Genomic DNA, 13673 nt, shown 5'->3' with positions numbered 1-13673 from the left:
CCCATTAAGCCCCCTCATATTTTTATAACAGAAATGTAATTCCCTACTCTACCTAGAGGTCTGCTCATTGATTTCTTGGCCAGAGGGTACCCAGCATTAGCCTGGGTAGATGTGTCCACATTGCACCATAAGACAAGAGCCAGCAACCTTTCAGAAGCAAATCTCTTCTGGTGTTTTACTCCAGCTTGTCTACCCTGTGTACTGTCAGCACACAGCTATGTGTAAGGGGAGAGCTGGGAAATAAATGGGCTGCCCAGCCCAGGGAGAAACCTTCAAAGCTATTAAGGTACTTAATTCCCACTCCAGTTCATCGGAGTTAGGAGTTGAAATACCATTGAGAATCTGATGCAGTGTTTAAAAGCAACTGATTTCTGGATGGTCCCCTAAAGATCTCCAGATGTGCTACCTCTTCAGCCCCAGGCCACATCCAGAGAGGCTCTCTGTGCTGAGGTGTCTTGTAAGCTACCCCAGAGCATTGGTGGGTGGGGTGGCAGCAATGTTGTGCTGCTGATGTTGGCATTATATCCACTATCCCAGTACATGGCACTACGCAAGCAGGCAGCAGGATGAATGGCCAGCAGGGCACAGAAACACACCAGCTCCTCCAGCCCAGCTGCTGCTTTTTCCTTATATGTGCACATGGCTAGTAGCATAACTGAGGGGACTACCCAGCTGGACTGTACCTCCCATAATGCGCCATAACCAGGAGGTCTCAGGAGGCAGCCACCTTCCCTCTCCTGTTGTGGGACCAAGGGAAAGGGACCATGGCGGAGTTGAATTCCAGCTCAGTAGAGGAGTTTCCAAACTGCAATATTTGGGTTTGGGCAGAATAGTGTGATTTAATACTTTGCTGAAAAGCAGTTTGCCACCTTATGTTACACGCGCGCGCACATGTGCGCGCACACACGTACACACTCCTGAGCAGCTCTTCTCAGCACATACTGTGCTCTTGCGCTTCTTCCACCCCCAATGCACTGGGTGGCTACGATGCACAAGTCATTCTCTTGTGTCTTGTCTCAAGTGGGGCTGTGCCATTCCTAAGTCTGGGCTTTGTGATGTCTGCATAGTGCTCTGAGTAGGCAAAGTGCTGTCTTTGGGCTAAGTCCAGCTCCCTGTAGGTGGGGCAGCCCCTGCCAGGGTCTGTGCTGGGCTGGCCCCCTGCCACCCAGCCAGGCTCTGAGGAAACCAGAGGCAGGAGCTAGAACACGTCGGACACCTGTGATAGACCGGGCCTGAATGCAAATGCTCTTTACCCAGCTCATTCACTGTACGTGAGGGGGTGTTTGGAAGGAGAGGGCCCTGCTGTCTGAGCTGTGACTCAAGGCTGGAGGGAAGGAGGCCTGCTCCTGCTTACCCAGTGAATCTCTTATAACACATACAAGTTCATGGGAAACCCCAGGGGTTGAGCCAAAGAGACCTTCCTTCTCTTAACTAAGGGCTGCCTGCCTATGGTGGTCATCATAGAGGACAGTCTGGTTGTCCTCTGTCCTCTATTGATACAAAACTGGATGCTTTTACGTCCTCTATGTTTCTCCCGAGGAGAAACATAGAGGACAGAGTAGCAGAAAACTGGAATGTCCTCTATGATGGCTACCCTTTGCCCGCCCCAGCTGGGGACATCTCACAGAGCAAGCTGCAGGGAGGGTTTCCTGGCAGGAAGTCCCTGGACCTTGTGCAGAGAGGTGGAGGAGGAGACCAGCACGCTGCATCCTCCTGGCTTGGGGAGTGCTCGCTGCAGCACAGGGCAAGCAACGGCCAGTGGATGCACCATATGCCAGGCTGCTGGGAGCTCGGCTGAGGGGAACCACTAGCACTGAGATAGCTTGGTGTCAAGGTCAAAACCATGCCATTTAGCCACTAGAACTACACTGGGAGGTGGCAGGTGAGTTACAGGAAGTGGGGAGTGAGAACATGAGTGGAGAGAAGCTTCTGGGTCTGATCCCATCTGGGCTGTTCCTAACCAAGCCCCTTCCCTATCCTGTGCTCCTCCGAAACAGGACGTTGGAAGTGTACCAAGGAAAAACGTGCCCTTGGCAGCTGTCTCTCACCTTGCCCCCCTCTCTCCACCACCCTCCTACTTTCTCAATGGCAGGCAGGACCGGAGAGACCTAAGAGCCCCAGTGTCCTGGGATGCAAGGCATTTTGGGAATTGTAGTTCTCTCAGTGGGCAAGGTAGTTTGCAGCTGCCAGAGGAAAACATTCACCTCATTTTTTCCCACTGACACCCATGTCCAAAGGGCAAAAAATATATTGAATTCAGTGGCAAAAAATGGGAGCCAGTTCTCCCCTCAGTAAAGCAAACTCCGCCACTGCTCTACAAAATGATGGTTGTGCCCTAGGACACGCGAGGCCTGCACCAACAATCTGTGTCACAGAGGCAGCCAGCAGGCACCGAGGCAAGAAATAGCCCCAAGGTGAGCCCTTGCTCCCCCTTGCATTCTCCTGGTGCCCCTTCCCTTAGGTAGCGCCGGGGGCATGTGGTGAAGCATGTGGAAATCTGTAGATGAAATACATGGGGGCGAAGCATCCTGGTGGGGAAGGGGTAAGGCTGTCAGCTGGGCCCTGGTGCTCTGCAGGTTGTTTCCCCTCATATGAAGAGCAGAGGGGCTGTGTGCTGCAGGGTGAGGATTGGCAGCCCCTGACCATTAGAGGTGAGACAATCCCACCTTCGATGAGGGTTACAGGACTCTGGCTGCATGGGGCACATTACAGCCCTCTGTACAGCCCTTTTGCAGCTAAAGCTAATCCCTCTCCCCTGGCACAGAACAGGCTTCGGCACCCCTCACATGGTGCTTTGTGCACAAACACAGGGAGAGGGCAGGGAAAGGCACCCACTGTGCTGCAGAACAACACAGCCCTTGGTGGAAGGAAAGGGGCAGGGTCTGTCTCTTGCAGCTGAGACAAGTTCTATCATTTTCAATACACCGAGTGGCAAAGAGAAGAGTCTAGTTTACCAGATGGGTCCCCTCCTCCCCTTCCATGGCACGGCCTTCCCAGGCTTTCAGCCCCTCTTCCCCTCAGGTGTCCCAGCAGAGCAGCCGTGTGCCATGCTAAGTACCCCTTTATTACAGAACTGTAACAACTGCCTCCCATCGGCCTCTACACACATAAGCTGCACATGTGCATGGGTGGGGGGGGGCGGGCTCCACCTAATTACACAGGCCTGCCATGTGTACCTTTGCAGGCAGGGCATGGGCTTGCTTGCCCCTTTGCATTCATGGGGCAAAGCTGCATACATGATACCCTGGTATCCCCACATCTGCTCTTCCACTGTGCAGCTTGTGGACACTTCCTGAAATGTCAGCATTTAAAGGAATCTGCAGCAATTTTTGGTTACTGCTGTTTCTATTTTGGGAGCGTCTTCCTGCTGGTTCTCAGATGTTCCTCTAGGATCCAAGCCCCTCCCTGTCCTAAATGTGTTTCTCCTCAGCACCTGCATTTGAAAAGCTGAGAGCAAAGCAGAAAGGTGACATTGTCACTAAGGGCCACACAGCCCACCCCAAGCAGCTCTCATCCTGTTGGCACCCACCGGGCTGGGCCTCTCACTGCGCTTGGCAGGGCTAAGCACAGTACCTCGCTGCCTGTGAGAAGTGCCAAGACTTATGTTAGCCAAGACCTTGGATGTCATCCTTGCATACCCCTGCTGGGTGTGGCAAGGCCAAAAAGATCCAAGCCAAGTGGTCTCAAATTCTCAGTATTTCTGGTTATCTGTGTTGCCTGGTAGTGCCTTACATGCCCAGTCCAGTGCCATATGCCAGTGCTCACCCAGCTCCTGCTGTCTTCCAGGTGGTGGTGCCCACCCGTGTGGGACAGGTCTACATCTATGACTCCCCCAAGGGTGAGCAGGATGAGTACGACATTCCCCGGCATCTGCTCTCATCTGGTTCCCAGGAGATCTATGATGTGCCCCCAATCCGTGGAGGCCTCATCAGCCAGTACAGCCAAGAGGTGAGCTCTGCATAGGAGGAAGTGGTCATCTTTGAGTACAGCTCCAACGTGCCTCAGTTTGCCCCTTGAGGGGGCTGGTTTCTTCTTTCCCTCCTGCAGGGTTTTCCTCCCCAGGCCCTGAATCTGCCCATTAGACCTGGGGATAGGTAACTTGCTCAGGGACAGCTCATTACTGTGGAAGGAGGGGGACATGTCACCCCAGGACTTTCTCCTTTGCCCCCCAGAGCTCTGCCAGTGTCCAGTGTCTCCAGTGTCTGCCCTGTCTCAAACCAGAAAACAGGGGACACTGAGGTGGGGTAGATGGAAGGCACTATGAGCATCTGGGTGCAAAGGGAGTATCCAAAATGATCACAATAATGCAGGGGCAAGTAAAGTATGGCCCGCAGGCAAAATTCAGCCTTCAGTGGACTCCATTTCCCAGCAGCCCCTGCCCGCATTGCTGTGACCAGTTTACGCGGAGACCCCAGAAGCAGCCTATGACAGCACAAGGCCAGGATTTCCCATAGAGACCAGCTCCAGCAGTGCTGGCAGAGCATGCGGCTGGGTGGGGAGCTGCTCCAGGGTCAGGGATGTGGCATGCAGTGTGGGGTGTGCAGGCAGTGGATTGCAGCTCTGCCCCAGCTTTGGACCACGCTGTCACCGCTGCAAGTTCCCAGTCTGGGAACAGCTCCCCTCCCCGCCTCATGCCCTGCCAGCGCTGCTGGGGCCAGTTTCCGTGGAAACCCTAGCCCCCTGTTGTCACAACCTCACCACTGCTGAGGTCTCCATAGAAACTGCCTGCAGTGACACAGGCAGGGGCTGCTAGGAGATGGAGTCTGACCACCAGCCAGACTCTCCATTTTGCCCACCCCTGCACTAATGGGTCTGAAAGGAATATTGGACCTTTTCCTGTTAGAGCGCAGGAGAACAGATGCTCAGGGCAGCTTGCCCATGTCAGCTACCATGCAGTTTATGCTGCTTTCTCTGATGCCACAGGCACTGGGTTCTGTTACAGACCAGCCTGGGGCTGAGTGTGGCTCAGGTCTGCCCCAGCTGGGAGTTTCCAGGTTGCAGTGAAATATGTGGGTAGAATGGAGGATCAGAAGAGATGCCTGATCCAGCACCTTTCCTTGTCCTGCCCTAGGTGTATGACACACCTCCCATGGCGGTGAAGGGTCCCAACAGCAGAGAGCCAAGCCTGGAGATCTACGACATCCCACCCAGCGTGGAAAAGAGCCTGCCGTTCCAAACGCACCAAACTGTAAGTGATGCTAAGAAGCACACCCAAGCCAGGCATCACAGCAGAGAGCAGTGGTGTGGGGGGATTGCTTTGCTGCGCCGGGGCTGGGCAGGCAAGTGGGACTATGTTCATGTTCCTTTTACAGCCCAGTGACTCAGCTGCCCTGCAGCCCAGAGGGCAGCATGGGATACTAGCCAGCCTTTTCCCATGCCAGTGCTCTCAGCCTCCCCAGCATGGCAGTGCCTTTATAGCACTTCCAGAGGTACCTTGCATGGTGGCAGGGGCAGGGCAGAATTTTTATGCCAACTGTGCAGTTGATTCAATATCAGATACCACACACACAAATCCCTGCTCCTGGAATCAGGTCACAGAGCTTCTGAGTGGGGCGGTGCCACATTTGGGAGCTGGATAAGCACTACAAGGAAACAGTGGCTGGAGACTTTGTGTCATTCCCTAATATGCCCTTGACAGACGGAAATATCAGCTTTGGGAGAGGGGACAGGGAGATGCACTCAGCCCGCAGGGTCACAAGGAGATGGAGCTGTATATAGAGTGAGGGACTAGTCCACAGGGCAGGCAGCGGTAGAGCCAGCCTCAAGCCCTTTAAAAGCATGAGTCAGGCCCCCAGAATTGTGAGCTTGTGTTAGTAACCATGAGAGGTTTTTCTTCTGTTAATGAAAATCCAAGTGTGTTCTTTACTTTCTGGTGTGTGAGCCTTTGGCCTGCCCCTGACATGTCTCTCTGAGCTGGTTTCCCTAATCACTGTGGTAGAAAGTTCCTCTTTCTTCTTTTTAATTGAAGCTGAGATTTTTACCTGTTCACCTGTCTCCAGGAGCTGGCGCTTTCAAAGTAGCATGTTTCAGGAGCCTGGTGAAAGCTCCAGAGAGCTGGCCACCACTGAGTGTCAGGTTAACAGCTGTGTCTCAGGTCAATCCTGGAGCATTGTGTCTTGGGCTTGCTGTTGGCTGTGGCAATGTGCCATGTGCACCTGCTACTCTGGGTGGCAATGTTGGTGCTAGCCTGTTTGCACCCAGAGCAAGAGGGATGCTTATTTCATGCCTGTTTTGTGTCCTGCCAGTCTGAACTGGCAGGGCAGCACTTAAATGCATTGCTGTGTTAGATGGGATAGTCCTGCCCCTCTTTTCTCCACCACAGCCTAGAGCAGCAGGGTTTATTTCTAGGGTGGAGGAGATCTCAGGAATCATGACCCATCATAAAGTTTCCCTGACTTGACCCTGCAGTGCTGGCTAGTGGGCACCCATATGCCAGTGGAGCGGTGTACAGCACAGTGGGAGCCCCTCCTGAGTACTTACCAGTACAGGGGACGCCTTTCACTGGCAATTTCTATAACCAGGACAGCAACAAAAGGCAGAGTGTTTGTTCTGTGACAAGCTGGCAGGGACACTCAGCTGGCTCATTGAAGGGCCATTATATGCCTTGAGGTGCTATATTCAGCACCTCCCACTATACTTGAAAGGTTGGAGAGGTGAGGCATGCACATGTGTGTACAGACACACACATCACTATGAGATCACCAATAAATTCATGATGTAGTCCCACAGTCCTGTGATTTGCTGTGGGACTGGGGGTATTATTCTGTGGTAGGAGAAGCATCAGGACGGGGAGCAGGCCTAAAAGATGCCATCTGTTCCCTCTGCAGGTGTATGACATTCCTCCATCTGTAAGCAAAGATGTCCCAGATGGCCCCATCAGAGAGGAGACCTACGATGTTCCCCCTGCTTTTGCCAAGCAGAAGGCCTTTGACCCAACCCGGCACCCCCTGATCCTGGCTCATGCATCATCGGCCTCACAGGAGCACTATCTGCCCGAGGACATCTATGATGTGCCCCCTCCAGCTGGGAAAGGGGCCCCTGAGGTGTCCCTCTCACAGGAAATCTATGATGTTCCACCTAGCCTGAAGAAGCTGGGGGGACCTGTGTTCCCAGTGCAGGACGTGTATGACGTACCCCGGGAGCTGCACACTGGGAATAAGGCCTCCATGGATGCTGAGGGCGAGTATATCTATGATGTCCCTCCCCAGGTGGACCGAGAGACCAAGGCAGGTGATGCCAAGAGGCTCTCAGCTTCCAGCACAGGCAGCACTAGGAGCAACATCTCCACATCCTCTCTCGACGTGATTCCAGTGAAGGAGTCAGCTGCCGTGCCCAAAGGCCCCAGCAAGGAGCTCAGCTTGGACTTGGATGTTGCCATGGAGATGCTGGCCAAGTTGCAGCATGGCATCAGTACCGCTGTCTCCCACCTCATGTCTTTTATCAATGGCAGCTGGAGAAGTCCTGAGCAGATGGAGGCCAATGCACAGAGCATACAGGTGGCAGTGGAGAGCGTCAAAGTGGCACTCAGGGACTTGCTGGAGTTCGCACGTGGGGCTGTGGGCAATGCAGCCCAGGCCTCTGACCGCTCCCTCTACACCAAGCTTAGCAAACAGTTGCAGAAGATGGAGGATGTCAACCAGGCACTAGTGCGGCACAGCCAGGCACTGGACAGTTGTGGCTGGGCCCTCAGCACCCTAGTGGCCAGCAAACCAGGTTGCACTGATGACCTGGACCGCTTTATTATGTACTCACGTGGCATCCCTGATGACACCAAGCAGCTGGCCTCCTTCCTGCATGGCAATGCCTCCCTGCTCTTCAAACGGACAAAACAGCCAGCCACACTTGTGGATGGCAACAGCCACCTGCCCACTTACCAGACAGGGCCCTCTGACAAGGCTAGCAGCATCCAGTCACGGCCCCTGCCCTCCCCACCCAAATTCCTAGCACAGGAGTCGCCAGACGGACCATATGAGAACAGCGAGAGTGGCTGGATGGAGGATTATGACTATGTCCATCTACAGGTGGGTGTGGGCAGCAGTGAGGGACTTCCTTACTCCAGGGAGTGGGGCCACATCACAGCAAGATGGGGACCTGGCTCTGGGAGCTTCCAGCAGAGGTTTCCAGGGGAGCAGGGATTCCAGACTGACCAGGTCCCACCTCTGAGCCCCCAACAAAATGCAGGGCCCCAGCAGCGGAACTGGAGAGGTATGTCCCTCCCCCTTCAGCTCCTGCTGAGTGCTCCACAAAGTGGGGACACAGCTTGTGGGAACTTCATAGTGCCCTGTGTAGAATCCCTGCTGGAGCCAGGCTGGGGGCTTAGGTCAGCTCCAGGGCATGTGAGTAGGACCGCACATGAGAAGCACCTGCTTAGTATTTGTCCTGAAGGGAAATCCCACCTCTGTGACTTCCCATGTCCCAAGTACTGGGTGCCTGGATGAATTCCTAGCACCTTCTACATCTCTCACCTGATCTTCTGTTCTGCTGACCTCTGAAGCTGCTTCTACCATGCCAATCTCCACAATACAGAGCCTGCACACTTGGCTTCGCATCATGCTTCCTAGTTACTGGGGTGGGATCCTTCTCCTCACTCCCAGCCACATGCCCCATGCTGCTCACACCCTTTTCTTCCCCAGGCATTACAGGGCGCTGCTGGGTGCACAGAAGCAGCAGGCCTGGTATGTGCTGACTGAGGGTGTTACTGATCCCCTTAGACCGCCTTGCTTCAGGCACAGACTGGCAAGGGGCCTCCTGGCTGGGCCTGCCCACCCAATTCCATCTTCTCATGGCATCCATGGAAATCACGTGGAGCCCTGTGCTCTGGACCAGGCCGGGCCCCGATACATGCTCCCCATATCCTCAGCCAGACCCTGCTACTGCTGCCCATGCTTCACTGAGCATCCCCACTCCCACTCCTCTGTGTCTTCTCCCCTCTCTAGCACCAACTATGGTTCTTCCCCAAGCAGCTCACTCCACAAGTGGAGGACCAGCTCTCTGTGACAAGCCAGGAGCTTCTGCCCAAAAGCCTGGAGCCAGGGAGGTTCCAACAGGCCAGGGGCATTCTGCTCTGTGACCTCAGTTTCTGATGAAGAGGCCCCCATTTCACTGCACTGCAGCCCCAGGTTCAGTGCCTGCCAGGTCTAACTGGAACAGCAGCAGGAGGGGGCCCTCTGGGCTCTGAGCATTTCCCCAGTCTCACAGGACAACTGATGACCAGGCCAGCAGGGGCAGAAGTCATCTGCCACCTGCTAGCAGCACTGGTTTCTTTACCTTGAACACTGCCAGGGTCACTGCCAGAGCATATGTTAGCAGGTGCAGTTCCTAATTCTGCCATAAAAATGGTTGTACAAAATAATAATTTAGGTTTTTACTCTAAATTGTACAACTTATGGAGTATTTGTGAAATTATTTTAAATCTTTTCCTAGTAATTTATAACATTGCTCAGTTCTGGCCACTGCCAGGGCATGGCTGGGAGACAGTCTCCCAGCCATGCAACCAGCTTTCCAGGAGGGGACCCACTGGTGGAGCTGCTTAGTGGAGGTGGGACCAAGCTGAGGAGAGCCTGGGGCAAAAGAAAGGAATGCTGTAGATACTAATTCATGAGAAACCAACCTTTCAATTGCTTCATATCCCCCTTCTCCAGCACCCTTCCCTTGCTTAAGGGGGCTGCAGTGGTCAGAGGTGCAGCAGGTCTCTGAGGAGCTTCTCTCCATGTGCCCTTAATGACACCCTCCTTCAGGTGCCCAGGCACCAACTCTACTCTGTCTGTGGCAGCTCTTACCATCCATGAGGTGAGCCAGCCCACACTAATGTGGCTGCATTCCCCACCTGCAGCCAGGAAAACTGGTCGCATGGATGCACAGAATAGTTTCAGGGCAGCTTGAGGGAGGCACCCAACTCAGGTCATTAAGGGAATCTCTCCTTGACTGCCCCAGGGTGAGGAGGGGCTGAGCACTCATCACAGTGTCCCAGTATGGGGGGGCTCTCTATTTAATGCCAGCCACTGGCAGGGCTAGGTGCTCTGTTCCCCTCTGCACATGCCTGCTCATAGGTCACTATGGGGCACTGCTGATCACAGAGAGCTGATGGGACTGGCCAGCCCAGGTAGGACTCTAGCTAGCTTGTCTCCCCCAGCAGCATGCCTGCAGTGCCACCTCATTGTCAGCTGGCTCACTGTGCTGCAGACTTAGCACAAAAACCTGCCCTGGGCAACTAGCATGCTTTGGAGACCTGGTCTCCAGCTTGTGGTATCCCACACTACTTCTGGACAGAATAGACACTGCTGGATGGGCCCTGCCAGTGCTATATGGCTACCTCTCTGGTTTAGAGGTGGAGGGTGGTCACTTAGCTCTGTTGGTTTGAGCTGACTACAGCCCTTGGGGCTCACAGGAGCAGCCCTATCATAGGACAATATCATGGACATTATAATTCAGATTCAGAGCCAGAGAGCCTCAGGGGACTCTTTCAGAGACCCATCCTTGCTCTGTAGCCAGGACTCATGCTGGGGGCTTCTGATAGAGGAGACCCTCAGTGTGATGGGTCTGGATACAGCTGGGAGCTGTGTACCAGGCACTTTCTTAAAGGGCAAGGCCTTTCCTCTGCTATGCAGGGAAAGACAATGGTGCTGACCCTCCAGAGCTATATTCGCCCTGTGCCCACACACAGTCTTCCCCTGCTGCAGGCCTGTTTTGTGACAGGGTCCCCAGGGTTGTCCTCACTAACCACCTTCTTTGTGTGCCTTCCTTCCAGGGCAAGGAGGAGTTTGAGAAAACCCAGAAGGAACTGCTAGAAAAGGGCAACATCATGTGGCAGGGCAAGGGGCAGCTGGAGCAGCAGCAGGTAAGGGTGGGATCCTGTGGACAAGGGCAGGGAGTTCTACCTGGCAGCAGGATCCTACAGGGAATTCCCTTGCTTTCCTTGGTGCAGTGGTCTGCAGTGACCTGCTCTGCAGCATACCAAGATGAATTCCAGAAGCAAGGGAAAGGCTTTAAGCCCATGGCATAAACAGACTCTTGGTGTTGGGTGAGAAGCTCCAGTGGTACAATTCACTGCTGCACATAAGAATTGGCCTGTGTGTGTTTCTGCTCTGCCAAGTAATTGTAAAGGTGCTCCCTGTTGACTGCCAGAGATGAGCAGAAGGCCTGTTTCACCAGGAAATTGCCTTTCCTAGTTGCTAGCCTAGTCTACTCAGTGAAGGAGTAGACATTCACGCTGGCCTTTTTCTGTCTTGGTCACAATCACCAGGAACACAGGTTAGCCTGACTGGGTTCTAACTTCAGGAACACTCTCAGGGCCTTGGTGCACGTGCTGAGGGCAGCACTGGTACACAAGATAGTCCAGTTTAGCAGACAGAACAGCAATCCTGTTGCTGGAGCATGAGCAACTGTGGCTGACTTGGCAGGGCTCATGTTAATGTCTGGCAGCAAACACTTGCTGCTTTGAGGCTGCAGCAGTACCTCCAGTCTGCGCAGGGATGGCTCTGAGCAAGGAGAAGCCATCTCTGTCAGTAGCTTTGCAAAGCGGAACATCACTTTTATCCATATTTTGCCATTCCCCTGTCCTTGTGCTTGGGTCTAGGCCCCTGCTCTTTACATGCTTCATTACTGTAAGATGGCTGCTGCTGACGGTTGGTCCACAGGGAATGGTAATTTTGACATGGCTCTGTTCAGTGCCCAGTCACACCACAGTCCAGCTAGGAGTTGGCATTGCCTTGCTTCACGGGTGTTATTAGATGCTTCACTACTGCCTCACTGTGGAGTCCCCTGCTATTAGGAAATTAATGCAAGCTGACCAGTTCCTTGAGATGTGCAGGTAAGCTGTACAGCAATGAGCCAATGGCTTTGGCAGCATGGCTGAATCTTTCATAGACTAAGGGTGTTAGGCACCCAATTTCCCTAGATTGCTTTGAAAATCCCAGCCCAAAGGCGAGGAGTGATTTGTGCCTCTGGCTCAGACAGAGACAGGCTGTTGTAGTTTCTGGAGACAGCCTTGAGGGGAGACATTGTCTCACACATTAAGTCAGTGCATTGTTCCCCATATTTACCTAACTTCACTGTTTTCTCCTGCCTCCCTGTAGCTGAAGCAGTTTGAGCGACTGGAGCAGGAAGTCACGCGCCCAATTGACAATGACCTCTCCAACTGGACCCCACCACAGCATTATGCCCAGGTGCGGGGTGGCAGTGCCCTCTGCCCCTCTGACCGGCAGCTGCTTCTCTTCTACTTGGAGCAATGTGAGGTCAGCATTACCACTTTGACCAATGCTGTTGACGCTTTCTTCACCGCTGTCAGCACCAATCAACCACCTAAGATCTTTGTGGCCCACAGCAAATTTGTCATTCTCAGTGCCCACAAGCTAGTGTTCATTGGAGACACCTTATCACGTCAGGCCAAAGCCCAGGACATCCGCCAAAAGATCACTCATTATAGCAACCTGCTATGTGACATGCTCAAGGAGATTGTGGTGACTACCAAGACTGCAGCACTCCAGTACCCATCTCCATCTGCAGCCAAGGACATGGTGGACCGGGTCAAAGACCTAGCCAATAGCACGCAGCAATTCAGGATGGTGTTGGGGCAGCTTGCAGCTATGTGACATCCTTAAAGTTACACATGCTTATTAAGAACTAGGGTGAGTGTCTGCTAAAGACTCCCTCCATGGAGGCAGCAGTGGTCGGCCACAGATGCATGTAAATGGACTTGTAAATATTTAAAAAGGCTCCAAGAAGAGGAGCACCGGGAAGGGCAGAAACACCATACAGGAGTGCTAGGCTGGATTTTGTTTTCCTTCTTCCCAATTTCTTGACAAAAAATAGATCATTTCTAGACTGTGCCAGCAATTAAATAAGGATGTTTTACTGTCAAACACTACAGCCAGGATGAAACCAGGGCCTCAGGAAGGGGAGGGGCCATCCTGCAATGAAGAGAAAGAAGCAAATCATTATTTTTCGTAATTGATTCTGACATCATTCAGCTAATGGGCTATATTAAAAAAAATAAATAGAAATTGAATCAGAGCAAAGCAATTAAGGTGAACTACAGAGTGATTGAAAGGAAGTCTGTTAGTGTCGCCTCACAATTAGAGGCGATTCTGTGATTTCCCTTGACTTTGGAGCCTGATCTAATTAATGAGTTCTTGCTCTCTCTGCTAATTGAACACATTTTAATTGTGCAGGATGAATCAATTCAACAGTATCTCGGTGGAGATGAAAAGGAAACTGAAAACTCCAATGGGGGAAAGGTATACACATACACATGCACACACATACCTATATATGTATGCATGTATGTATGTGTGTGTCTGTGCATGTGTATGCATGTGTGTGTGTGTGCACGCATCCACGCGCGTGTGTGTGTGTGTATGTATGTATTAAAAAAGTACAGTTAAACTGTCAGAAGGGGTGTCCATAGTCATCCATTGCCTCATCCAGTGCCACTATCTGTCACACTGGCAGCATTGGGGTGACAGTGGGCCAGGTGCAGAGAGGTTTGCCTACCCATTGCATTTCACATTTTGGTTTTGCTAATAATACCAGCTGTAGCAGAAATGCAAATTGAAATTGGTGCCTTGAAAAATTGTGGAGCTTCTGCTGGTTCCCAGAGCTACAGAGTCACAGTCTGTATTTATATTCATTTCCATGTACTGTGCTGACATGAGAACATAAAAGTTTGCCTAGAA

At 52.7% G+C, this 13673-nt stretch overlaps 1 protein-coding gene across 1 annotated transcript in view; it reads left to right on the top strand.

Moving 5' to 3' along the window:
* The window catches only part of BCAR1 (BCAR1 scaffold protein, Cas family member), a 58176-nt gene extending 44503 nt beyond the window's left edge, over positions 1–13673 (top strand). The window contains exons 3-7 of the mRNA XM_090062998.1: positions 3787–3948; positions 5072–5188; positions 6828–8021; positions 10748–10837; positions 12075–13673. Coding sequence (XP_089919124.1) covers positions 3787–3948; positions 5072–5188; positions 6828–8021; positions 10748–10837; positions 12075–12590 — 2079 coding nt within the window. The 3' untranslated portion in view covers positions 12591–13673. The remainder of the gene's footprint in view (positions 1–3786; positions 3949–5071; positions 5189–6827; positions 8022–10747; positions 10838–12074) is intronic.

Source organism: Crocodylus siamensis, chromosome 9, assembly GCF_052110815.1.
Source record: "Crocodylus siamensis isolate JL-2025a chromosome 9, ASM5211081v1, whole genome shotgun sequence".
Lineage (NCBI taxonomy): Eukaryota > Metazoa > Chordata > Crocodylia > Crocodylidae > Crocodylus > Crocodylus siamensis.
The sequence above is the reverse complement of the archived record's forward strand: the minus strand, read 5'-3'. Positions and strand labels throughout refer to the sequence as shown.